Below are 27927 nucleotides of genomic sequence, written 5' to 3' on the forward strand. Positions count from 1 at the left end.
CCCCTCTGGAAGTTTTGAAGTGTGTTCGACTTCGTGAAGTGGACGAGGGAAGTTTATATGGACAGTAAAATTGCAGTAGTGCACCGGTGATGACTTAAACCTCTCAGTCCACAGTATGCAGGGTTTTAAATAGCACTATTGTGGCACTAACCTCACCAAGCATACAGTAGTGGCCAAAAGTGATGTGCAGAGGGTTTTTTTTTTTTTTTTGAATGACCTTACAAGTCTGCTTAAACCATCAAAATATGACGAAAATATATTATTAATATATTATTAGTATTATTATATTATTCATATATTTTAAAATATGAGGCAAGAACAAAACACTAAACTTAGTAAAGGTATTTATCTGACAAAATTATTTGACAAAAAACCTGTGTGCGGTTTAAAAGAATGTGCTCATAAAAAGTGACACCATCCAGCAACAAGGTCAAGCCCGCCACAGGGCCGGCCCGTGGCATAGGCGACATAAAGGTAGTTGCCTAGGGCGCAAAATGGTTGTTTAAACTGCTTATTTAATTTTACTTTATTTTCTTTAAAATAAATGTAAGCTTCTGTAATGTTATTTTCATTTCAGTTACATTACTGCTTGCTTTTAATTCACCAAAAAGTGCACCAAATGTCTTTTGAAAAAGACCATGACTAGGACTATAATCAAGCATTCATGAATTCAAATAATTTAAGTTTAAGTATGCCATTTTCCACTGTATGCACAAAATGGAAATGTAATAGGTATGCTAATTAGATTAACTAGCAAGCTTGCTGGCTAACATATACCAATAAATTACAATATGTAGCCTTAATTTTGTTGCCTTCAGGCGTATTAAGTTTTGAAACTGTTCTGTAATTCTGAAAATATAATAGTTTTTTGCACTTTTTTGTTGTTTGTTTTTTTTTTTTTTTTTTATGTGAGTAAAATTTCTAATATAATTTTTGTGTTAGCATATTCTTCAGGTGACTGTAAGTCAAATTTGTTTATTATCACAATTTATTTACTACGTATTTATGTTAATACTTATCAGTATGTTATGTTATATTATAGTAAAGTTTTGAAAAATCTGCATTTTCTGAATTTTTTAATGGTAGGGGGCGGAAATCTAAAATGTCACCTAGGGCACCAACAGAGCCTGGGCCGGCCCTGCTCTTACATTAAGAGTTTCTTAGTAAAACTTGCTCGTTAGAGTATTGTGAATAGGTTTTTAGTTAAAACTCCTAGCTAGGAACTTTTTGGAGGACTAGTACTGAGATAAAATTCTTTGTGAATATGGCCCCTGGTCGCACATGCACAATTAATTGTTTTGCACTATATTAGTTTGTCCACAAGGTGGCAACAGTGCCCCAGGATATTTGATTCACAGGTAGTCGAAGAAAAAAATGAATAAACACAAGAGAGAAACGCGTGCAAGTAAGTTACTACAATGAATGGTTACGTGGATGAGCTGTTGTGCGAAGAAGTTAGAAAGTACTCGCATTTGTACGACTCCAGCCTAAAAGACTATAAAGATGCGTATATGGCTTGTAACTCATGGCGAGAGATTGCCCAGGCGCTAGGCAAGGACGAAATATTCTGTCGACAGAGGTGGAAATATCTTCGCGACAGATATGTCAAAGCTGCAAAGATGATAAAGGGAAAGAGCGGCGAAACGGGGGATAAAAGAACAATACCACGGATTGTGGGTATGCTCGGCTGGCTCTCGAAATTCATCAAACACTGCAACGGTGAAAAATTGGTAAGTTAAGCAAATGTGCTGTGTTTTAACTAAGCTGAACGTACCGTGCATGTCTGACCTCCTTTGTTATTATTATTTCAGAACGAGTTTAGATACTTGGATGAGAGATTGGTCGAGGAGGTTAAAAAGTACCCGCATTTGTATGACTCCAGCCTAAAAGACTATAAAGATGCGTTTATGGGCTGTAACTCGTGGCGAGAGATTGCCCAGGCGCTAGGCAAGGACGAAACATTCTGTCGACAGAGGTGGAAATATCTTCGGGACAGATATGTCAAAGCTGCAAAGATGATGAAGAGAAGGAGCGACGATGCTGGGGGTAAAAAAATACCCCCGATTGTGGTTCTGCTCGACTGGCTCAAGAAGTTCATCAAACACAGAGAGACAGACTCCAACGGTGAAAAACTGGTAAGCAAATTGTAAATAAAGTTATGCTGACATTACTGTGCATTTCTGACCTTCTTTTTTGTTGTTATTAATTTAGAACGAGTTCAGTTACAGTTCTGACACTATCGTCCCACTGAAGCTGGAGTGCATGGCATCGGACCTGTCTGACAATGACATTGAGCAAAATCTGAAGAAGGAACAGTTAACACCGGTGCAAGAAACAGTTGTGGCCCGCATAAGCAATTATGATGAAGAGAGAGGGATTGACGATGAAGATATGTGTTTTGGGAAGATGGTGGGGAGGACGCTGTCCAAAATGACGACTAGGAACAAAGCACATGCCCGTTTGGAGATCTCACAAGTGCTCTTTAAGTGGCAAATGGTGGAGTGCGATTCTACAGCACCCAAATAAACTGTAGTCTACTCTTTCCCATATACGTATGTATGTCCCATTTACATATGTATGTATGTATGTATGTATGTATATAAATATACCATAAGTTTCATATTTTAAAATAAAATCATTTTATATCTTATTTGCAAAGTCCAGGTGTTTGCACTGAAGGAGTGGATTTACAGTCCCTTCCTTTTTTACAAATAGGAAATCATAGTTTTCTTGAATCTGTAATAACTTTTCTGGTATTAATGTTACTGTCAATGTCTGTTTTTGGTATCTGAGCAGGGATTGACAATTCGTCTGACCCATGTCAGGGATGCAGTAACAGTGTTTATTCATTTAGCCCTGCTTCCAGAGAGTAAATAATGTATGTCGGGTGGTTCAACAAACAAGATCTCTGTATAGACCTTAGTCACAGCAGTACCATCTTTGATTTTTAACAGGAATGAAAGCAAGGCTGTGAGTGATAGACATAAGTCTTCTCGGGTCCTAAAATCTGTACCGTACCTGAATCTGACATGCTTAAATTATTATTTTTATTAAAGAAAAACTCGACCCGAGACCGATCCGATAAAATTAGACCAGAATCGGACCTGACTGTATCCGAACGTAACAGCATTGATGTGTGCACAGCCTGCAGCCCCGCAGTCGGTCAGGAAAAATCCCAGTGTCCTGCTTACTGCTTATTTCTTAAAAATGTACTTAACACGAATGCCCATTTATTTTAAATTTCCCCAGGCCACTAATACCGAACCCGACCCGTGTCCGAGGCACTCGTCAAAGTTTTGGACCCAAACCTGCTAGGGTCTCGGGTCAAACCTCGGGTTTTCGGATCCAAGTGCACCCATGAAGACCTCTAAGACATGCATCTTTTCAGTGGGTTGTACTGTTATTTAATGTGTTTTTGGATTGTTCTTCTGACAAAACACTACAAAAAAAATCTTTCTCAAGAAATTTCAGTAGACAAAAAACTCCAGACAACATGTGCTGTGGAAAATTATAAATGTTCTAGTTGCATTGTACAGCTTTTTAAAGCAGATGCCATTGAAGAAAAAAAAAACATTACTCCAGTTTCACAGATAAGGCTTAAGCCTAGTCTCAGACTAAAATACATGCTTGAGCTGTTTTAATTGAAAGCAACTTGGCACTGACATATAATATAAACTGTCATTGTTTTGTCTCAACATGCACATCAGTAATGTTTTTTTCTAAGGCAAGTTTATAACCGCTACTTAAATGCTTTAATTGAACTAAGGCCTAATTCTAGCTTAATCTAAGCCCTGTCTCTGAAATCTTTTTCTCTCAACCTCACTTTCATACCTGTCATGGTGCTGCTCTGGATAAGGTCTATAGGATGAAGCCGTGTTTTCTGCTGTGTTAGGAAGCATCAGTTACAACATTAGCTGGTCCTGGAGTGCCCCCAACACTGCACATTTTTGATGTCTCTAATCTGACACCCATCTGAAGTCTTGAAGTCTTTATTAGTGAGCTGATAAGTTTGAATCCACTTTGAATCCCATTTTCAAAATGTTTGCATTTTCAGGCACCCAAAATGCTGTTGTCGTATAAATGAATGGCAAAAAGTTTTCCGTTTTTGTTTGAAAACGGTTTTGTTTAAACTGCCCCTAAAATGTGCAATGTTGGAGAGATGGGGGTTACTCCGGGACCAAGGTTGGTGGAACCACTGAATTAGACTACTGTGAATGTATGCATACTTTAAAACATTCATCAATAACTTTAATTCTAAAATTTATTTTAAATTTACAAAAAAAAGTAGGAACAACTGAAACCACTGGTATGCAAAAATCAAATACCCTGGATGGTGTTATAAACGTGTTACGATGAAATTTTGTGCATACATATATATATATATATATATATATATATATATATATATATATACACACACACACAGATACACACACACACACATACAGCATACAGTAGTGTTTCCCACAGGTTTGAAATATACTTCCGGTGGTAGCCGGGTGGAAAATCCCCCTATTACTCATGGCACAAAAATGGTCTACTACATGTGACAAACAACAAATAATGTGTGTTTTTTAACAATATTTTTATTTATTGAAATTAATTTTAATCACATAGACTACTATTCAATTTAAATAGGGTGAATTCAGGTTGATTGGGACACTTTTTCCAATTCCAATCTCAATGGCAAAAAGTGTCCCAATCACCCTGAATTCACCCTGCATAGACTACTAACATTATGCATTATTATGCATTGTAAATTATGCAAAATTACAGCATTCAAATAATAGAGTTCTCCTTACTTTGTCATATAGTGTCTCTCTCAGTGAATGTGACAGATTTTACTGTAAAAAAACAAAAACTTAGCATGTGACTTTTAATTATAAACAAGCCCGAAATACACAGGGACACTTATTTTGAAATGTCTATACTATTGTGGGCTGATCCTTCGGAGGAGAGAGATAAAATATGCATTTTTACAACCGTCTAAAACATTATATAAAGGCCATAAAGTAGTCATTGTCATAATTCCTCAACTCGAGTTCATTAGCAATCGCTTGGCATAAATGTCCGCTATTCATTGATTGAGAATCACTTTTTTTAAACAGTCTGAAGCGATGTTGCTGCGAGCCTGTAACTATTTAGGATGGATAGTATGCACATTGAGACGCAGGCTATGTGTGGGAAACACTGCAGTAGCTACAAGTAAGAAAAGGTGCGTTATAGCTCGAGCTGCAAGTTTCCTCTGCATCAAGATGCAGATTTGCATATGTACAGCTGGCTAATCAGAGGTCTGTAAGCTGGGTCTGCATTAAAGGTGTTTTAACTTGTTTTGAGGATGGCACACTCATGCTCAAGGATCTTGCTGTGAAAGGTTTAGCATTGAAGGGTGAAGCACTGAAAGGAAAGGGTGTGCCGAAAGCCCTTATATGGACATGGTTTTGGCTTGTTTTGTGCAAATTTCTAACCTCGGGCACACGGTTGCTCATTTATACTCCAAATTCATTAACATTCAAACGAGGTCAAATCCAAAGAATAAACTTCTGAAACAATCTGATAAACATCTCCCAGAACCCTTATTTTTGAGTGAAAAATAATTATTTTAATTAAACTAAGGCTGACAGCTTTTTGCAGTGAATGTTGGATAACACTAAGACGTATTGTCAAAAATGAGAGGACGTTTTCTTGGTTGCATTCAGAACTCTGAAGTGACGTAAGCCGCACTTGTTGTTGTGACTTTCATTTTGAAGGTGCTGAGAACGCCAGGGCCTGAGCACACTACTATTCTCCATTAGTTTATGATCTAATTGACAGTCCTGTCTAATACGTTATTAGATAGAACTGTTATACAAACAAAGTAGGAAATATATGAAAAAGTATTTGTGTTTGCCGTGTGGTTGATGCCCAATGTTGCTAGCTGAGCAGAAGTATATAATCATGTTTTCTTGGTCCGAAGTTGCGTTGGATTTTCTACTTAGCATAAAGGTTGAGAGGTCCATCTATCACTGTTTCCCATGTTCGTAGAGTTAGTTTGTGGAGTAAATATCAGTGTACACTTACGTCACTGGTAGTTTTTATTGTGCCTGGTTAGACCCTACTCTGATATAGGAGCTAATTTAGTACGCTTTTTTATGTACTACTGTACACCTAAAGTGCCTTACAATCATATCAAGGGGTCTCTCCGGTGTGCAGCATCCACTTGGATGATTCAACGGCAGCCACAGTTCAACGACACCAGTACACTCATCACACACCAGCTGTAGTTAGAGAGAAGAGAGAGTGATAGAGCCAATTCAATGTATGGAGATTATTAGCAGGCCATGGTTGATAAGGGTCAATGGTGGGAACTTGGCCATGAAACCAGGGTTACACCCCTAATTACTTTGAGTGCTTTCCATGACATGGAATCACAATACATCACTTGCACATTATCTAACTTCAGCACAATAGTGAACTCAGGAAACTGTCTGTCCGGCAAATGTGGCCAAAACAATCAGTGAGTGAGAACCTGTGGGAACATGCAGAACATGTTGAAACAAAGTTAATAGTAGATAAAAATATAACTGAACCTTTCATTTGATTTACTGCAATATAAGCACATTATTTTATGGAATGTAGCTAGAGATCGGAGAATTGATACCCCCTATAAGTGCCCAAGATTCCCTCTCGTGCCCTAGAATACAATCAGTGGACCTCTGTGCACATCATAATCAGAAGAAAAAGAATAGCCATAAACTGACTTATCTTTTTTAACAGCTGTCAAATATGACAAAAGAAACACAAGAGTCTGCAGTCTCTCAGTAAATGAATCCCTGCACTTTAGCTCATGTAGGTTGTGTATGATCTCATTGTTGAGGGGTACAGCCTTGACTACAAATCACAGAAAGTGTCTTGAACTAATGTTTTGAACTCTTCGGTCTTGCCGGTCTTTCCAGTCTTGTTTATAGTGCCTCTATTATGATTTTTCAGATATTACCTTTCATGCAGTGTGTAATATAGCTGTTTGTGAATGTATAAGGTCTGCAAATTTTTAAATATCAAAGTGCACAACAAATAAGTTATTGTCTGCCAAAAGAAAGAACCAATTCTGAACTTCTGAAACGAGTCATAAGCAATTACAGTCTCACAAATTTGCATATGCCAGCCTAAGGTCACGTAATCCACGTATGCCAGCCGAATCACGTAAAGCACCTCAGCCTATTGTATAATGGCAGTGATGTCAGTGACCAGCAGGGCTTGACATTAACCTTTTTGCTCACCAGCCACTGTGGCTAGTGGTTTTCCAAAGTTACTAGCCACTCAGCATTTTCACTGGCCACAATTTTGCCAGTCAATTTTGCAAATCAAGACTACATTGTATATCAGATGGTATGTACAGGTGGGCAAGGGCTGGGCAATATAAGCATAATATGAGAAATTTTATATGTTATTTTTGTTAGGCTATATAAAAAGGACAAAGAAGCAAATTACAAATAGTAAATTTAAAAATAAAGTAGGTTTATTTAACATGTATACATTGATTTAACATCTTTTGTTTTTTGATTAACATTAATGACAGACAGGTATTTAATTGCTGAATGCATGGACGTACTATATACTGACACATATCCAGTTTTTACCCACCTGTTTACGTCCACTTAGGCCATAACCGGCTGTATTCACGCGATAGCCTACTCCACACGATGGGCATTTTGACATCTGTGTGTGCGTGTATTTGACTATTCAGGCGCAAGGAGAACTGATCGCGCTCGCGAGAGAGAGCGCTTCTGTTGTGTGTCATTCAGCGCGATTCCGCCTATCCCGCCTTCACTAACAGCAAGTTAATCGATAAAGAATTATGATTGAATTGTAATTTTATGATACGATGAGCTTGTCTACCTTTCATTTGGTTGTAGGCTGAAATTATATTCAACCCGCCAAAGTTGCTAGTGGGAGTCGCTGTCTTACCCGCCACAGCTGAAATCTACCCGCATTTGGCGGGTTGACGGGTGTTAATGTCAAGCCCTGGTGGCCAGTGTTGCGAATAAATGTTCTATATTTGGTGTTATATCTAAACATACAGTAGGACTGCAATGTTTGTGGAAAGTGCTTTAATGAGCAGAAAAAAAAACATGAATTGCTCTAATAGCTGCAGATTACCCGTTACTACAGTGCGCATAAAACCACATCTAGATTTGAATCCGTTCATTAAAAAACAGCTTAAACGGCATACAGTGATACTAGTCACTAAAAATGTAACTGTAATTTAATTGTTGAAATCTGAAAGCCATAGAAAGAATACATTTATTTATTAAAATATTTATTATTTTCCTTCAATCATTAAAAAGTGTTCATTATTAGGCGTACACAGCAGTAATCATTACATTTTAAGTCTAAATTATTTGTTGAAACCTGGAAGCCATAGAGAGAACCCTTTTTTCATTAAACCACAATATAATACAATATAATTAAATTATTCATTTTCTCTTTATTCATTAAAATGCATAATATCAGCACCTTAGGCATGGCAGTCATAGTCATTACAATTCAGGTCTTATTATGTTTGGTCAAACATTTTCTTTAGACAATATACAGTACATTATCACTCAATATTACACAAAACCTTTTATTAAATACTACATATTTGCTACACATTTGCTGGTGGTAATTCCGTAAATGAGTCCTACCTGTCACAACATTCCCTACTCTGCCTTCTCTTATAATATTACATTTTTATCATAACAAAATCTACATATAGTTACCAACAAAAGTATAGTTTAGCATAAAACATGTTGAAGATTAGCGGACAGGCTGTCGATTCATTAAATGATAAGCTATTTCCTCACAAAAGCGGTTTATTCAGTGTATGAAGCCTTTTAAAAAAATGGCCTCTTGTCTCCTTCCCTGCATTGTGCAGCATTAGCTGGCATTACGCTTTTTTCAGCTAATGTTGAAGGCTTGTCTTCAAGTGGCTTTAGTTAAGCTAAAAAAGAAATATGGTGTCTGAAATAGTTGCAGTTGGTGGTCAGTTTTTGTGTAAATGTAAATTTTTGACTAACATTGTCCACATTTGATGTCATTTCTAGCAAGAAATTACTAATGTAGTAATTAAATATTCTCTTAGTTTTTACCAAAACTCTCTTATAGACTTGTATGTGATAAAAACAAACTGAAATATGTAACGCAACACATGTATAAAGATTAAGTGAAATCTAAACGTTCAGGCCACCGTTCTCATGTAATCATAATTTCAGACTTTCTGATAGGCTAATAATAGTTTGATTTCTTTCTAAAAAAAATAAAATAATAAAAAACATCTGATCGATCATTTTGCTAGTTTGATTTTCAAGATATAAAGATACTAATCTGACTGTCAGTGAACAGTTTCAGTTTGTTTTCTGTCATGTGACCTTTTCTTTTAAACTGAGTCGATGCCAGTCTGGCTCTGAATTCAGTATGGGTTGCAAGTGTTTGTTGGCTCGGTGTAAGAATTTGACAGGTTGGCACTGGTTCCCCCGCGATGCTGACAGAGCTAGATTGTGGCTGCAGGCGTTGGGATCCCCATCAACTCCCGACACATCAAGATTGTTTGTGTGTAACAAGCATTTTTCACGGGAGAGCTTTTATAGACATGAGGACTTTGGCATTGCTCATGGAGGTAATCTCAGAGGAGAAGACACTGAACAAAGTCTCAAATACCTTTCCATCGCTACAGGGCAGCCGGTAAGTGTCCTAATGATCATGATCTTGTCAATCTTGCTGTCCTTTTGTGGTTTAGATGAATTAGAATAATCAGTTTGATTATTAATAATGAGATGATCACAGACCTATCCGAATAAACAAGATGTTTTTTCTTTCAGTTTCACTTTAGCTGCTGGCTGGAAATATTGGAATTTTGCCCAGTGACTACAGTTGAAGGAGGAAGTCCAAATATGGTCATTGGTGAGATGAATTTATCATGAAGTCCAACAACAAGCAGCCATGCTTCTGGGTTCTTCACACAGTTGGATCAGAAATGGCTATTCAGAGTAAATGTAGTTCTAATCACTGTTTTAGTTATGTGAAACATTATGTAATGTAACGTTTTTTGTTAACGTTAATAAATGTTATTATAAAGTGATAATGTTTTATAGTGAAGAATTGTACATAGGTTGTTTTGAACTTGAAAAAAACACACACAAAAAAATGTATTCAACAGTTATATTTTGTTGGAAATGTAACTTGTTGTTCATAAATTGTAGTGCCATTAACATTTCAAATGAAGGATTTATTATGATTTAGCAGATACAGTATATAACTTATTATGATTTAAGATTCATTAAATATTTATTAAAGCAAATGTTAAAGTGTGGTTTAAAATAATCTTGTTATGATCAGAATTCTCAAATGAGGCCTTAAAGAAAGCTATTCTTGTTTTTGATATTAGTTTTTGATCTGTCTGCTCTCCCATCATAGTTATGAATAAACATGTAATACATATTTTTTAACATATAATAGATAACTTTAAAATGTGTAATATATCTTTAATATATTTCTAAATGAACCATATATAAGCTTTTCCAACATTTGAAGTCAAATTGACTGATTGTTCTCTTTACTGTTGCATCCTCATTTTTTGTTTTCTTGTTTTGGGAAGCAACAGGAATTCCAAGATTTTGAATGTATTGTGTTCCTTATGTTTCAGGCTATAAATTTAGCTTGTCTGGTGTTTTCTCATGTGTGTATCTTATCAACATCAATTATTCAAATCTTTTTGGAAAGCTTGTATTACAAATGCATATTTTCAATAAAAAAGACTTGAAGATCTTTAAGTTTGTGGGGTTCTGTCTACATGTGGCAATGTGTGCCTCTCACAAGGTCTCTGGTGAGAATGTTTTCCTATCCCTGGCCAGGTGTGACCCTTAGGTCTCAGGATCCTGTCCAAACAAAAAGGTTTTCTATTAACAACTTATAGTTGGAAATTACTTTGTTCTGGTCTGGGTATTTAAGGGAAAGTGGAAAAACAGTCATTGGGGTTCTGTAAACCGAATACCCCCAAACAGTACTGTGTGATGCCTGCACTCACACTGTGTGTACTTCTGCTGTCTGGTATCCATCTCTCACACTTAGATTCATCTTTGAGCAATTGATGTTATGTATTTATAATTTCTGAATTGGATTCTCATTATTTAATTATGTAATTGGTACAGTACATTTTTACCTAAAAATAAAATGCTTTATTTGATTTGTTCTGGACTCTCCTAAAAACATTACGACTAGTAGATTATGTGGAGTCTGATGTCCAAGATAGGTCAAATTCAAGGCTCATGAATGAATGGAGCAGTTGGCACGTCATCTGAGACCTTTTGATTTCCCTCTAACACTGACTTAGCAAGTTGCATGAAAGTGACTAAACAAACTACACTTTTTGTACGAGCAAGCAGTTGGCGGCTGACTTATAGGTATTAGTTAACCCTGCACCACTAAGATCAGACTGGCAAGTTTGTGATTGTGAGAGCCGTGTACCTGGTCTGCGTGAGACTCTGTGCGACATAGGGTCCCTAATGAACAAATAATTTAAATAATCAAATATCTAATTTAATACATAATATTTGTGATTAGTTCCTAATTAAAAACACAGTCTAAATTTAAAAATCATTAGAAATTAGAGTCAGAATAAATATGGAGCTAGAGTCAAATTGAAATGAAATTATTACAAATTAGAAGCGCAAGTAAAAGACCTACACAGAGAATTCCTTCACCCACGCTGTTGGATTGCATCACTGGGCCAATGGGTGGTCCCTGCACATCATTTGATGGTCATTATAATAACATAACCCAAAAGGCATCCACCAAGCAAATGCTACGATAATTTAAGGTTTGCCTATATTGTCCTTGACATTTTAATTTGAAGTCCTACATTGACTCAATTTTCCAAGTTTCCCAAATTAACCTTACAATGAACATATTCTTGACTTCATATTAAACATACTCACATGGAGTATGTCCAGATTGAGGTGTTTCATTGGGCAGCTTTTCTGTGATAGGGATTCTTTGTCTCAACAGTACAGTAAAAACAAAAATAGTGCTAGAAACAGTGTTGGGGGGTAACGCATTACAAGTAACTTGAGTTATGTAATCAGATTGCTTTTTTCAAGGCCTTTACATTTTTCAAAAATAAAACTTTTTTGTTGTTATGAAAAATCAAACAAGCAAGCCCAGCCCAGGTGAGAAAAAGTAACGCAAAAGTAATGTAACACATTACATTTCATAAAAAGTAACTAACGCAGTTAGTTACTTTTTTATGGAGTAACGCAATATTGTAATGCATTACTTTTAAAAGTAACTTTCCCCAATACTGGCTAGTAATGCCAAAGGTTTGCCACACATACTGGCAAAAAAAAAAAAAAAAAAGCTTGATTGCACTAAGTTGCTTTGGATAAAAGTGTCTGCCAAATGCATAAATGTAATGAAAATATAATTTAATACACTAAATCAAATGTTATTCAACATGTCCAATGTAAATATGTCCAAATGTTTATTAGGGAAGAGTAGGGTAAGATGGCACAGTTTTTACTTATGTTTTCTTCTATACAAGGAAAAATATGTTTAAAAAAAATAAAAATAAAAATAATAAAAAAAGAATTATCTTTATTTCAAGGTGTCTGTTTTCACTTGATATACTAAAAATAAGTTTATAACAGAAAGCAACTATAGTTTTTATAAGTTTCTATTGTGCTGTAAGTTTTTTTAATAGACTCAGATATTAAAGCTGAATGAGCCGATTTTACTGTACCGACCCTTTTTTTTTTAAGTTTTTTTTTTTTTTAATCTCTGCATAGTGTTGCATTTAACAAACTCTTGAACATAACAGAAAACAATTTGCATAAATTGTAAAGATTGAGCATTTAGAAAGGGATTTCTAGAACAACCTTTTGTCAGAAAACTTGTCATGGTGATTTCATCATTTCTTTTTGTGCAGTCACTCTTATTTCTGAGCAGTGTGGCACACAGTTTGATGACTGTTCTCCTTTCTGCAACTTTCCACAGTGTCTCATCAGAGACTCCAATAAGAGAGTCTGACATCCACATTAGACCAAATATTGTGTATATATTTCTTCGGATTTTGTGTCCATCTGGGCTCATTTTTCATGTTGCATTTTACACTGAAGCAGAAAAAAAAAAAAAAAAAAAAAGTTTCTCATTTCCATAGTTTCTCAGTACATTTAAAGTATAAATGAGATGTATATGATATAATATTAATTGTTTGTGTTGTTGAATTAAGTGTTGAAAAGTCACATACTATAGCAGTAAAAAAATTAAAGTTAACATTTACTCACTTGGAACAGAGATGAAATGACTCTCTGATTTTTTGGTAACTGAACCTAAATGAAAATGAAGCAATTACACACTTATACCATAATAGAGTTCAGAGCATCACTCAACTACACTTAGATATGGTGAACACAGACTGATTTATCTTTTTCAAAAAAGAACTGAATATTTTGTGGTTGCTTTACCACACTACTTGAATATCAGATACAAATTTTTATTGCCTTTCTATGTAACATTTACCAGCAGAATGTGTCTTCCTTCTCAGGTTGATGAGTGCAGTTACGATGGGAACAGCCACACACACTAACACCACCACAGTGATAACCACAAAAAGACGGAAGGATCCTGGGCCACATTCAGCATCTGAATTTAGGGTGATATGGAAAAAAGTGATATCAGAAGAAAAAAATATCAGTAAGCTACAGACAGCAGACAGAGGTAGTTTTTGTTGTTGTTTTTGTTATTAAAGGGTTAGTTCACCCAAAAATGAAAATTATGTCATTAATTACTCACCCTCATGTCACTTCAAACCCATAAGACCTTCGTTTATCTTCGGAACACAAATTGAGATATTTTTGACGAAATCCGAGAGCTCTCTGACCCCTCCATAGACAACAATTTAATTACTACTTTACTAAGTCCAGAAAGGTAGTAAAGACATTGTTAAATTAGTCCATATGACTACAGTGGTTCAACTTTAATTTTATGAAGCGACCAGAATACTTTTTTTTGTCTATGGAGGGGTCAGAGAGCTCTAGAATTTCATCAAAAATATCATAATTCCGAAGTTGAACGAAGGTCTTATGGGTTTGGAACAACATGAGGGTGAGTACTTAATGACAGAAATTTGACAGAAATTTCATTTTTGGGTGAACTATCCCTTTAAATAGTTCACCCAAAACTACTTTCATATCTAAAGGGTTTTGTTGTTTGTTGTTGTTTTATTACTAGTATTTCTTTACCAAATGTAATGCCCAGTTTGTTGTCCAGACACAGGTGCTTCATTGCGCAGTTGTAATTATGTCCCTCAAGAACTTCTTCTGCGCTGATCACCAAATTCTTCCTCATCTGGTAAGTTCCGTCTCCGTTGGGCAGAATCTCTCCTCCTGTGATCTGATCATCATCCACAGGCTGACCATCTCTGAACAGAGTCAGGTTAATGTGACGGGGGTAAAAACCAGTGGCCAGACAGCTGATCTGAAGCCCTTGAGAGTCTGTGAGTGTCTTCCTCATGAGTCTGACTCTGGGTTTTACTGCAGAGAAAAAAAGGAAGTGTTACTGTTGTTAAACTGTTGAGTTTATGGCATCACTCATTAATTTATGGTAACCATTCATTCATAGCATTCAGAGGCACATATTTTCTGTCAGCGCTGCTGTCTGGGTCAGATTTGTCAATTATGATGTTTAAACTTTATTTTACTGAATATATTATACTGTTAATCAGGTTGATTCTCTCACCTTTTCTCATCACATTGTTCTTTTCTATATTCAGGTACCTTCGCAAAGTTTTAATGCAAATAGGATGATACACATTTTCATACATAAAGTTTTTATGAAGTCGTTTTAGTTGGTCCCATGCTACCACCCATGGCATTTTGATCTGGATGGCACGTTTTTCTATGTCGAAAACAAACTCCTCCATATTTTGCCCACCGAAAGCATCCCAGTAATGAAGTTGACCTGGTTTATCATTGTTCAACAATTCACATCCAACAAGCCTCTGATGAACATGTACACCTTCAGATGAAGGAAATGAAAATTAGTTAAGACTTTTATTGTACTATGTCAATGAAGAATTATAAAATATGATGAAATTAAAATGAATAAACTGGTCTTTTTATGATTACTCCCTCTAGTAAATATAGCTTTCTCATTTCTACTTTATAATCTTTTAAGGAAATAGCAGAAAACACATAAAAGCTACATGTGGTATTAAATGTGCTGTGTATAACACTCACCATCTGTGTGATTTAGGTGATCCTTTAGATGAAAAGCTCGATCTTTCATGTCAAAATACATATCACAAAATACAGTATCAGCATCACTTTGCTCTTCATCATAGTATTTTGAATCACTGTTAGTGCGATAGACAACTTTCCATGTGGTTGAGTCATAATATCCTATTTGCAGATCATCCAACATCAGCACAACAGTAAACTCAGGAAATGGTGTCTGTCCAATTATGTATGTTGCCAAAGCCATCAGTGAGTGAGAACCTGTGGATACACCTGGACAAGCATTTAATATTAGTATGGTGTCAAATTAGGTCATTACTGTACATACAGTACAACTTTACATTCCTGCACGCATCTTCCGAAAGGAATTCCAGGATCAGAAAGACTGAGTAGTCATTTTTATTTGTTTAGAGTTTTGTTTAGTAAGTTAAAGAAGTGTGTGGAATTGATTGTGGTGCCCTTGCATTGAACGGAGAGGTTATATTGCCACATCGACTGCAATCTGATGTGTATATATATATATATATATATATATATCTGATATCGATATATATATATGCATTTTGATATTTATCCACTGTAACTATAGGGCATTGCATATTCATGTAGGGGAGACCGGGGGACAAATGTAACAGGGGGCAATTGTAACATCTCAAATTACACCAATCAGAAATGAGACAGAACCATGAAACTAAACTCATTTTGCATGTGCTCTGTGGAGATCCCTCTCTGCATGCCAAAGGACAGGCTTCTAAATCATATTTGGTAAAGTTTTTCTACAAAGACTAATTTTTGAGGTATAAAAGTAATTTTTTTCATCTACAGTATTTCCCTCATACTGTCTTAATGTCTATGAATTTAAATCTGTCTTGTTTTGATGACCATTCTGTTGTCTAACATTTGATATCTTTGTCAAACATTAGCTTCGTTGTTTCTAGCTAGCAGGGTAGCTTGTCACGGGGTGGTACAGTTAACACTGCATTACAATTGCCCCAGACACCATCAAAATAGTGTCCAGCTTAGTAAGGACATCAAAATAGATTGATAGATTCCAGTAATTTAAGAAAAGTGTTTTTGCCTCTCAATCTGGGGATCCATTTTACTGAGTAGGCCCTGTACACTCTCTGTTCGCAGCACGTCTAGGTTCAGACGAAGGAAAACAGCAAGGGGATTTAATTAATTGTTCTGGATAATATGGATGTAATGGATATTGAATAGTTTTAACTATATCTATATTCTTTGGAGTTTATTGTGGTCATTGGTATGTATATGAAGGTATTAGGGGAGCGCAGGGCACAAACTAACGCGGGGTTAGTTGTAACACATGGTTTAAATACTTCCACACACACTAGCATGAAGAAACTTGGTGTATTTACTAGTTGCCATATTGACAATATATAGAGAAAAAATTGTGCCAAAATTCAAAAATCTTTGAAAGATATCACTGAACATTTATTTAACAATAGCAAAAGTAAATTTCTTACTTAAGCTATTTTTTCATCTATATTTTTTGTTTTTATTTAAAATTAGACAAATCTGATGTTATTTTAATCTCCAATCTCCAATCAGGTTTAAATTTCAGTTGCGCAGATAGGGTTCGTTGTAACACTGCGTTACAATGTGCCCCGCTATTAGAACTATACTATTCTATACAGTTGCAATACAACTGGCATAATTAACTTTTATGAATTTCTGTTGATAAACTATGGGAAAAAACGTGAATAAAGACTGAGAGGAAGAACCTGAACATCCAGAAAATATTATTTCAAGAAATGTTCAGCATTTGTACTGTCTTGTCTATTTGTCTCGTGTTCTGTGAGAGGAGAGGAGTGTTTTTGTTCAGCTCTGTGTTTTTCTGAATGTCTGGATATGTTTCTTCATCTGTTTGCCTGTATTGTTTTGACCAGTGCTGTATAGCTGTGTTTTGGAGAGTGTTCATTGTCAAACTACAAAAATGCTATTATTTGATATGGAAAAAAAAAAAAAAAATTTCTTTTATTGACAAAATATTTTAGTTTGTCATGTATATTTTTTTTAATTAAGTCAGATAAAAGTTTCAGCTGTCATATGGTCCTGTTACAATGTGCCCCACCTATGGGGCATGTTGTCACATTTCACTTTCCTTCTTCCGGGGTAAATAAAGAAAAAAGTATACACTGTATTAATGAAACAAAGCCACATATTTTACCAGACATGTGTGAAATTAATGTGGAACAAAAGAAATTCCCTGAACCCTAAGCAGATTTACACAAACTGAGAAAGTCCAAAAGCGTTAGGTTGTGCCCCGCTCTCCCCTACATGTGTTGTTACAATTGCCCCTATATGCTGTTACAATCACCCCCGCATGTGGGGGCAGATGTAACATTTGACTTCAAATGTTTCAATCAATATTGGGACTCTAACATTGCTTGTAAAAACATTTGGTAACTGGTAACAAGTAGAACACAGATACAATTTTTGTATCCAAATATTTCAAAAGGTTTTTGAGTAATGACGACATGACCAAAATTTGTTACAATTGCCCTGGTCTCCCCTACTTAACACGCGCTTCAATGCTGAATGTATAAAACGTTTTATGACGGCCACCATTTAAAATGTTTAGGCCGATATTAAAAAAGAGTAGAAACAGTATTAAAAACGAGTAGAAACATAATTATGTCATTAAAAATTGATTATAACGTTATTATAAAAACTTCTTTATGTGTAATTTATATGCAAGTAGCTTACAAATCAATTAATTTTAACCTTTAATATTATAATGACCAGCTGTGGTTCCCCGTATAGTTTACAGCATTAGTTGAGAGATTTTTTTCTTTGAGGAAATTTGCCATGTACTGTACCTGATAGGCCCCAAATTAATCATTACTGAATTGAAGGTAATCAAATCGATATCTAATCGCAAGCTTCTGAATCAAAATCGAATCCAATTGTGAAATTTGTGTCAATAAATGTTTATTATTATTATTTTTATTTATTTATTTATTTATTTATTTTTTACTTAAAGCAAATGTTGTTTTTTCCATTTATTTTCTTGTTGGAGGTCACCAGAATGCTTAGTTTATATGTTAAAATCATGAATATTTTCTATTTTCTATATTACTATTTACTTTGTAAACATGTCACCTTTTTCACCACTTTGGAGTTTGCAGGTATGATAATATATTTGTTAATTAAAAAATGTGTTGAAAGCAGACTTTTTATGTTGACAGCTCTGTGACTTTTATTTTGACAGCGCTACAACCCAGCGCCTGAGCGCAGACGCACAGCTCACATTCTCCGTCTTAATTTGATTACTGTCATTGTTCAGCAGTTCTGTTTGATACAATTATCAAATAATATGGCTTGCTTTGCGGTTTATGGTCAAGACAGATGTGCGTCTGTGTACATGTGCACACATGCGGAAGATAATCACAACACACGTTGTTGGATTGGTTGGCATTAGCTAAAAGTTTTGTTTGTCAGATTTACTACAATGACAATGGCTGGAGAATATGCCTCTCAAGACACCACAAAATCTGACAGCACTGCTTGGATATTATAACTAAAACTACAGCTTTTTGAAAAATTATACTTTGGACGCGGACTCATTTGTTTGTGAGAGTCTAATGTATATGATTGTATACAGTTTTACAACATAAACGCTGCTCAGATTGTATAATTTTTTTGAAGAACGATGATGGAGAGCAGATCTTTCAGAAGAAATGTGATGCAAACAATGGATAATATATCAATATTTCATGGATCTAATGCTTTTGTGGACAAAAAGTGCTGCTGTTTGTTTTTCAATGGACGCTAATAGACATTTTACCCAAGTGTGATGGATTAGATTCATCTCGCGATTGCTATTTCATTACAAAAGTATGAAGTCTTGTTTTGATTTTGCGTGTTGTCATTTGCACACCCGACACAAATTACAATATTACTGTTGCTGGAGCATCTATATCGTAAAAAAAGACACCATAGATTGACAGTAAACATTCAGAACTTTCAAATGATATAGCTTTTTATCTTTATTAATATTTTAGATAGTCTACAGTGGCAAGAAAAAGTATGTGAACCACTTGCAGAATCTGTGAAAATGTGCAAAATTTTAACAAAATAAGAGATACAAAATGCATGTTATTTTTTATTTAGTACTGTCCTGAGTAAGATATTTTACATAAAATATGTTTACATATAATCCATAAGACAAAAAAATAGCTGAATTTATTAAAATGACAAAGTTCAAAATTTTGTGAACCCTTGATTCTTAATACTGTGTGTGGTTACCTGGATGATCTACGACTGTTTTTTTTGTTTTGTGATGGTTGTTCATGAGTCCCTTGTTTATTCTGAGCAGTTAAACTGAGCTCTGTTCTTCAGAAAAATCCTCCATGTCCTTCAGATTCTTCAGTTTTCCACAAACTTTTGCATATTTGAACCCTTTCCAGCAGTGACTGAATGATTTTGAGATCCATCATTTCACACTGAGGACAACTGAGGGACTCAAACACAACTATTAAAAAAGGTTCAAACATTCACTGATGCTCCAGAAGGAAACACGATGCATTAAGAGTCGGGGGGTGAAAACTTTTGAACAGGATGAAGAGGTCCAAATTTTTCTTATTTCACTTGAATATCAATTTTTTTCATTTAGTATTGCCCTTCGGAAGCAACAGAAGATACTTTCATGTTTCCCGGAAGACAAATTAAATACAATTTACCTTGATCTTCAAATTCCAAATGTTTTCACCCCCCATCTATTAATGCATCATGTTTTTTTCTGGAGCATCAGTGAATGTTTGAACCTTTTTTAAAAGTTGTGTTTGAGTCCCTCAGTTGTCCTCCGTGTGAAAAGACGGATCTCAAAATCATTCAGTCACTGCTGGAAAGGGTTCAAATATGCAAAAAATGCTGGAAACCTGAAGAATCTGCAGGACCTGGAGATTTTTTCTGAAGAACAGAGCTCAGTTTAACTGTTCAGGACAAACAAGGGACTCATGACACAGTCGTAGATCATCCAGGTAACCACACACAGTATTAAGAATCAGTGGTTCACAAACTTATGAATGGGGTTATTTTAATAAATTCAGCTATTTTTTTTTGTCTTGTGGATTATATGTAAACACCTTTTATGTAAATTATCTTACTCAGGACAGTACTAAATAAAAAATAGCATGCATTTTGTATTATCTCCCTTATTTTGTTAAAATTATTAACATTTTCACAGATTCTGCAAGTGGTTCACATACTTTTTCTTGCCACTGTATGTCACTGCATTTAACTAAACATTGCATTAAACAACACAAGTAAAATTATAGAACAAAGAATGTTTTAGTAGGCCTATTTAACTGTAAGCTGAAAGCTAATAAATATTTTAGCAGATTCACTCAGCATTTAAATGCGGTTGTCTCTTCTGAAACTCAGCAGTGTTTACCTGGCCGCTGGTCCTCTTTGTAGCAGCACAAAAAATATTCTAAAACTTTTATTCAAATTGGGAATAGCCTTTATTAAATACATAAAGCGAGCAAAGCGCGCTCCCTAATCACTATAGCTTTCAATCAGATGCAGCACGATACTCAGCGCTGCAAATCGTGCTGTAAGCCTTTAACGGTCTTCAGACAGAGCGTGAACACAAACAAACGGGACCATTTGAAAGCAGCTGTCAAATGCACAGAATTGAGTTGGAATAGTCTTGGCTATTGGACCCGCAGCTCGCCCGTGCCTACCGCGTGTCTGAACTGCACCCGCACCGCACCCGACACGTAAATATTATTCCACCCTTTACATAAAATTTGGCGGGTCACCCGTCGGGTACCCGTCCGCGTGCAGGACACTGGGGCGTGGTTTCAGCAACCAGGCACCTCAGTTCCAACCACGTCCCGCCTCTTTGCCCATGTTCAGTTATCCGGGAGTGACGGGCGATGAAGCACTGCCAAGACGGCAACGGCCGCTGGAACGCCCCCAGGCGTGATAGACTATGGAAGCACCAATTACACCACGTCTGTCCGAAGGACGGACCAATCACAGCTCATTACAAGGAGCCCACCCCCTTCCTATATATATGGCTGTGATCCCCAAAAACGGCATTCTTGTTCTCTTCCCTGTGAAGACTTTCCTTCAGCACCTGTCCTGCTTCAGTTCACAAACATACCGTCAAGGCTGACGCTGCCGAACGCAGTGCGGTTAAAATCTGTTGTGGATTCTCTGCTCGTTACTGAGTTTTTCTACTCTGCTTTTGTTAGCAGTGTCTCTTATTCTAGCTAATGCCTTAAGGCGAGCTAAGATTACAGGATATTCTACTCACCATGTCAGTGTCCAAGGTCACAGCGGAGAAAGGGAAAGATGCCTCTTCACGCTCGTGTCCAGCAGCTTGTGGATTTATGAACTCGGGCAGAAAATCGCATCCGATGTGTACCACATGCATGGGTGTTAAGTACGCTCAGGCCGCGCTGGCGGATGCGGAGAGTTGCGCGCACTGTTGTGTAATGCCGGCCAGAATCTTAGAAAGAAGGCTTCGGGTGGCTGCATCTTCTAAAGATGATCCGGTTCTCTCTTCTGTCCCTTTTTCAACAAAGGGGGTCCAGCCCTCTCCCCCATGGGATCTTTCTTCATGGGGGGATATTATGGATTCAGAGTCACCTGAGTTTACGCCGCTTTTCGACCAGCAGCTACTTGCGGAAGGTGACGAGGTGGAGGGAGACGAGGAGGAGGATGAGGAGATGTTAGCTCGCCTCCTCCGAGATGAGCCGGATGATGAGGAGGATGATGCTATCCTGACTGCAGCACAAGCGTCTAGGCCCGTGAGCGCACAAAGCGGCGACGTGGCGTCGACGGTAGTAGACTGTGACCTAGTGGAAGTTTTTAAGTGTGTGGCAGCCAAGCTTGGCATCGCTTGGCCCGTAACTCCTGGGGATCCAGGAGTTAAACATGACATCTATGACGGCAAAAGGCTCCCTGCTCGCCTTCCACCAGTGAAACAACTGCCTCCCGTGTTGTCCTGTGTAGCAGAGATGAAGCGATCATGGGACAAACCCTTTTCTCACTGTGTGCCCTATAAGGATTACTCGTTGCTCGATGTGAGTGAAATGGAAGGGCTTGGGCTCTCTAACCCTCCCACGGTCGAGCAGTCAGTGGCTCACCACCTGAATCCGAACAGGTGGACCACTCTCTCATCTGCCAGTCCCTCCCTCCCTGGAATAATGGAACGCGTTACCACTTCCATGTACCAAAAAATTTATAAATCTTCAGGATTGGCGGTGCGGGCACTTAACGTCACTTCGTTGTTGACGACCTATCAAGCCGAGTTGTTGGAGGAGCTGGGCACTCAGCTGGACGCCGGCAATCCAAACCCAATGGTCTGGGTTTAGATCTGCAACATAACAGATCTCAATTTACGCACCTCACATGGCGCGGTGTAAAGCTGCGGCCGTACCATGGCTCTTGCAATTGCAGGCGAGAGGTCGCTGTGGCTAAATCTCTCGAGCGTCGGGGACAAGGAGAAATTAGATTTTCTCGACACTCCTGTGGGTTCTAGTGGATTGTTCGGCCCGGCCGTTGCGGCAATGAGACAGAGGTGCGACCTCCAGAAGAAGGAAGGCGAGGCATTTGACATATGTCTGCCACGTAAAAGAGCACCGCGTCCTCCTGTTCCCCTGCATCCTGCTCTTCCGATGCAGAACAGGAGGTTTTTGAATGTGTCCAGGACTGCAAAACCCCAGAGCACGGAACAGGCGGCTCGCCCCCCCGCTGCTTCAAACGCTAAACTATGGGGTAAGCAGTCATTTGTGCTGGCGGCTGCGAAGTCCAAGTCCGCTAACCCTTCCAACAAAAAGAGGAGGGATACCTAGGACGCAATTTCTGCATGGGAGGGATGGGCGGTACCTAGGGTTCTCTGTGATGTCCTCTCCTGAGCCCACCATATCTGTTCCCCCACCCGCGAAGAAATGGAGGATGTGGAGTTTGGGCGGAAAAATGGTTCTAAGTTGTGTTCAGGCCAGTTCAGCTTCCCCTCAACACACAATGTTCCGTCAAGTTTGAGTGCAGAATACACAGCCACCAAAAGAATGTGGTCTGTTGGGTACAAGCACAAGTTCTCAAGTGTATTGTCACAAAGCACTTCAGCCCCTGGGTTTAAAGCAAATAAAAAATTCTCTGTCGCATCCAGGCTCAATGCCGAGGGTGCAGGGAGACAAAAACAAAATAATAGCAATGAACCAAGAAATAAATCTGTCTCTGAGTCACACAGATCCCGGCCGTTTTTCTCTCTGTCCACTAGATGGCACCAGCACTCCATCTATGGAATCGGTTCAGCTGAACCTGCTGGCTCTTTAACAGGAGGCTTGGAGAGAGTGTTCTGTGCATCCGTGGGTCCTCGCGACTGTAACCAAGGATTACAGGCTTCAGTTCGCTGTAAAACCACCTCCGTTCAACGGGGTTATAGCATCTGTAGCAAATGGGGATTCAGCTCAGGTGTTGGAAGCGGAAATATCCTCCCTCTTAGAGAAAAGAGCTATAAGACAAGTTCCAGTGGGGGAAACTCAGAAAGGCTATCACTCCCATTATTTTCTAATTCCAAAGAAAGACGGGGGTTTGCGCCCGATAATGGACCTGGGTGCTCTAAACAAGCACTTGAGGAAGTACAAATTCAGGATGCTCACAGTTGCAGCTCTCACGCGCGCTATCCGCCGGGACGATTGGTTTACCACGGTCGATCTCAAGGATGCTTACTTTCATATAAGCATCTATCCTGCATACAGGAAATATCTCAGGTTTTCCTTTCGGAGCAAAGTGTATGGATTTGTTACTCTCCCGTTTGGGCTCAGACTCGCTCCTCGCGTGTTCAGCAGGTGCATAGAGACAGCGTTATCACTGCTGAGACACAAGGGGCTCAGAATATCTGCTTATCTGGACGATTATCTGATATGCGCTCACTCGTGGGAGCGTGCGGAAAGGGACACAGAGATGCTCACGTCTCATCTAACAAATCTGGGGTTCAGAATCAACTATGCCAAAAGCCAGCTGATTCCATCTCAGGAGATAGAGTATCCGGGCTTACGAATAGACTCTGTGGCATACCGCGCTATGCTCTCGGAAAGGAGGATTGGTGTTTTATCAGTGCCTTGCCCAGTTTCGCAGGGGTATCAAGGAGTATCATTCAGGACCTGTCTCCACCTTTTGGGCATGATGGCTTCGTTGCTGTCCGTGGTCCCGCTAGGCTTGCTGAAAATGAGAGACTTCCAGCGATGGGTAGCAGCGAGACGTCTGTGTCCTCGTCGGCACCTTGCGCGTAGAGTGAGAATACACGTGGAGTGCGTGATGGCTCTTCATCAGTGGAGAGATCCCTGTTTATTCCGGACAGGGGTTCCCTTGGGGGGCGTGTCGCTGAGAATAGTAGTGACAACGGATGCATCCCTGTCGGGCTGGGGAGCTGTTTTTCAGGGCAGATCGGTAAACGGCCGCTGGACGCCCCAGCTTCGCGAACTTCACATAAATATTTTGGAGTTGATGGCAGTCTTTCTGGCCCTGAAACATTTTCTCCTATTCTTTGAAGGGTTTCATGTTCTGGTCAGGACAGACAACACAACGATGATGGCATATATCAATCGCCAAGGGGGACGTGTTCGTTGCAATTGCACAATCTTGCACGCAAACTGATTGTCTGGGGCGCTGCGCGCTTCAGCTCGCTGTGCGCGACGCACATACCAAGAGTCCTGAATGTGGGGGCGGATCTCCTTTAAAGGGGCAACCCGTTATACGGAGAATGGGTGCTCCACCCGCAGGTGGTGGATCAGATTTGGGGGATGTACGGCAAGGCTGCCATAGATGTCTTCGCCTCGCAGGCAAACGCAAAGTGTCCGCTGTATTTTTCTCTCAGGGATGAAAATGCGCCTTTGGGTGTTGCTATACGCCTTCCCACCACTGAGTCTAATTTCTCTCACCCTAGAAAGAGTAAGAGAAAATGAATTAGCTCTCCTTCTGATAGCCCCTCATTGGCCGGGGAGGCTGTGGCTGGCAGAGATTGTCCAGTTCCTTCAGGGAGAGCCCTGGCCGCTCCCGTTGCGCCGGGACCTGCTGTCGCAAGCGGGGGGGGCAGATATTTCACCCACACCCGGAATGAGTTGATCTTTGGGTCTGGCCCGTGAAGGGTTAAATTTAAACACACTCGGGCTTCCACAAGAGGTTATAAACACTATACAGAGTGCTAGAGCTCCATCAACGCGCTCACTGTATGACCTTAAATCGCATGTGTTTGAGGATTGGTGTACGCGTAAAGGAGTTATTCCTTTTCAGTGCACAGTGAGTGATGTACTCTGCTTTTTACAAAGCTTAATGAACAATGGGAGAGCGTTTTCTACTATTAAAGTTTACCTGGCTGCTATTTCGGCTTGTCACGTAGGCTTTGAGGGAGTTTCAGTGGGACGGCACCCTCTTATATGCCGTTTTATGAAGGGAGTTAAGCATTTGAGACCAGTATCTAAGCGCCTGGTCTTGTCATGGGACTTGTCCATGGCTCTTAATGCTTTAACTCGGGCTCCATTTGAACCTCTGGAGAGTGTTGATACTAAGCTCCTATCTCTGAAAACGGTCTTACTACTTGCTTTAGTCTCAGCTAAGCGAGTGTGAGTTACATGTCTTGTCGGACACTTTCATTTTAATGCATTGTACCCTTTTATCTGCGTCATATTTTGGGTTTTGCATAGCTCAATTGGTAAAGCATTGCAATATACAACAATATCATGTGATCATGCTATCGTGGGTTCGATCCCAGCGAACGCATGTGCTCATGAAGTGTACAGTTGCAAGAAAAAGTATGTGAACCACTTGCAGAATCTGTGAAAATATGAATAATTTTAACAAAATAAGAGAGATCATACAAAATGCATGTTATTTTTCATTTAGTACTGTCCCGAGTAAGATATTTTACATGAAAGCTGTTTACATATAATCCATAAGACAAAAAAGTAGCTGAATTTATTAAAATTACCACATTCAAAAGTTTGTGAACCATTTATTCTTAATACTGTGTGTGGTTACCTGGATGATCTACGACTGTTTTTTTGTTTTATGATGTTTGTTCTGAGCAGTTAAACTGAGCTCTGTTCTTTAGAAAAATCCTCCAGGTCCTGCAGATTCTTCAGTTTTCGAGAATTTTTTGCATATTTGAACCCTTTACAGCAGTGACTGAATGATTTTGAGATCCATCTTTTCACACTGAGGACAATTGAGGGACTCAAACACAACTAATAAAAAAGGTTCAAACATTCACTGATGCTCCAGAAAGAAACACAATGCATTAAGAGTCGGGGGTGAAAACTGGGTTGAACTGGGTCATTTTAATAAATTCAGCTATTTTTTTGTCTTGTTGATTATATGTAAACTTCTTTTATGTAAAATATCTTACTCAGGACAGTACTAATTAAAAAATAACATGCATTTTGTATGATCTCTCTTATTTTGTTAAAATTATTCACATTTTCACAGATTCTGCAAGTGGTTCACATACTTTTTCTTGCAACTGTATATGCACTATAAATCACTAAGGGTTGGAGTAGGTGTAGTCGTTAATAAAAAAAAATAGTTTTGCTAAATGGAAATAAGGTAAGGGACCGTGTAAAAAGTCCACACATTGCATTTAAATGAACACGCATTTTGATTGGTAACGACAGTTATAAGTCATTTCATGACAACAGATGTAACACGGCACTGTCATTATTTTTACGCCAGCTAGAGGGCGCATGACTTTAAAACGTAAATATAGGTCGTAATAAGGTGCTTGAAAAAATTACCTATATTTGGAGAAGGACAGTCTATGACTCCAACACTGAGAAATTCTCAAAATATTTGTAGATTATTAAGTAATTAGACATAGTTGGTTCGTGTGATATTAATCAGTTTCAGAAGTGCAGTTTTTTATTAACTGCTAAGATGCTATTCAACCCATTCTAAACGCAAAATATCTCAAAACGCTCAATTCTCAAAAGTGCTATTCACCAAAAACGTAGCAAAAAGCTGGTATTTGCAGCAAGTTTTAGTTTCCTACATATATTCAAAATGAGATGTATGATGACCGTGCACATCACATGGTTGAAAGTTTTTAGGACAGCAGTACTAACTTACCTGCGTTAATGACTGTCAAAAATGACAACATACACACAAAAATGAGCATCCTCTCAAATAATAAATCCCAGTGGTTCAAAAAAGAGTGCAGGTGTTTTTTTCCCCTTTCAAAAGTGTCCTCTTATCATTACTGTTTTCAACAGTTTGTTGTTGTTCTTCGTTTTTGCAGTGTAACCAGTTGCATAGTACTGCCATCTACCATATCGGTGCGTGTGATGTCATGGTTTCATATCAGTTTCACGCAGAATTCCACTTATCTGTTAGTTGAGACTCCAAGACCTGTAATGGGTGTGAGAGAGATAAAGGGAGATGTCGAAAATGTGTGCTGTGTGCACGCCTCCTTCAACGGGGCTATATCCTATGAATTGTAAATATTTAAAAATCACCCATATTACTTTAGTCTGTCTTTAGTCTCTAATAATGCAGTCAATTCTCTTCCAATTTAGGATATTATTTTTTAGCTTATTGTTCACGGTAATAGTTTTTCCATTTCATTAACATGTTCTACAGTCTCACTACACTGACATTTATTAGTTTTTTGTTTTAAGAAGAATAGTGTGTTGCTTAATCCTGTGTGTTC

General features: G+C 38.2%; 3 protein-coding genes across 6 annotated transcripts in view; 2 read left to right on the plus strand and 1 right to left on the minus strand.

Moving 5' to 3' along the window:
• LOC127517251 (major histocompatibility complex class I-related gene protein-like) overlaps window positions 1–27927 on the plus strand; it is a 163815-nt gene that overhangs the window by 84597 nt on the left and 51291 nt on the right. The gene's annotated exons all lie outside the window — the stretch shown is intronic.
• On the plus strand, window positions 1336–10790 carry LOC127517253 (uncharacterized). Its single transcript, XM_051902614.1, has 4 exons — window positions 1336–1730; window positions 1812–2135; window positions 2212–9702; window positions 9840–10790. Exons 1-3 carry the CDS (start codon window positions 1419–1421, stop codon window positions 2524–2526), a joined length of 951 nt encoding a protein of 316 aa, XP_051758574.1. The 5' UTR covers window positions 1336–1418; the 3' UTR covers window positions 2527–9702; window positions 9840–10790.
• LOC127517252 (hereditary hemochromatosis protein homolog) lies at window positions 12424–27553 on the minus strand. 4 transcript variants are annotated; one of them, XM_051902610.1, is made up of 7 exons: window positions 27348–27552; window positions 15252–15521; window positions 14752–15030; window positions 14256–14546; window positions 13534–13656; window positions 13299–13343; window positions 12424–13124 (listed from the first exon to the last, which is right to left on the minus strand). In XM_051902610.1, exons 1-7 carry the CDS (start codon window positions 27394–27396, stop codon window positions 13120–13122), a joined length of 1062 nt encoding a protein of 353 aa, XP_051758570.1. In that variant the 5' UTR covers window positions 27397–27552; the 3' UTR covers window positions 12424–13119. The 4 variants fall into 4 exon arrangements, with proteins under 4 accessions (XP_051758570.1, XP_051758572.1, XP_051758571.1 ...); XM_051902612.1 differs by lacking the exon at window positions 14752–15030 and having other exon boundaries at window positions 27348–27553; XM_051902611.1 differs by lacking the exon at window positions 27348–27552 and having other exon boundaries at window positions 15252–18175.

The sequence above is a fragment of the Ctenopharyngodon idella genome, chromosome 8 (genome assembly GCF_019924925.1).
Source record: "Ctenopharyngodon idella isolate HZGC_01 chromosome 8, HZGC01, whole genome shotgun sequence".
Classification (NCBI taxonomy): Eukaryota; Metazoa; Chordata; class Actinopteri; order Cypriniformes; family Xenocyprididae; genus Ctenopharyngodon; species Ctenopharyngodon idella.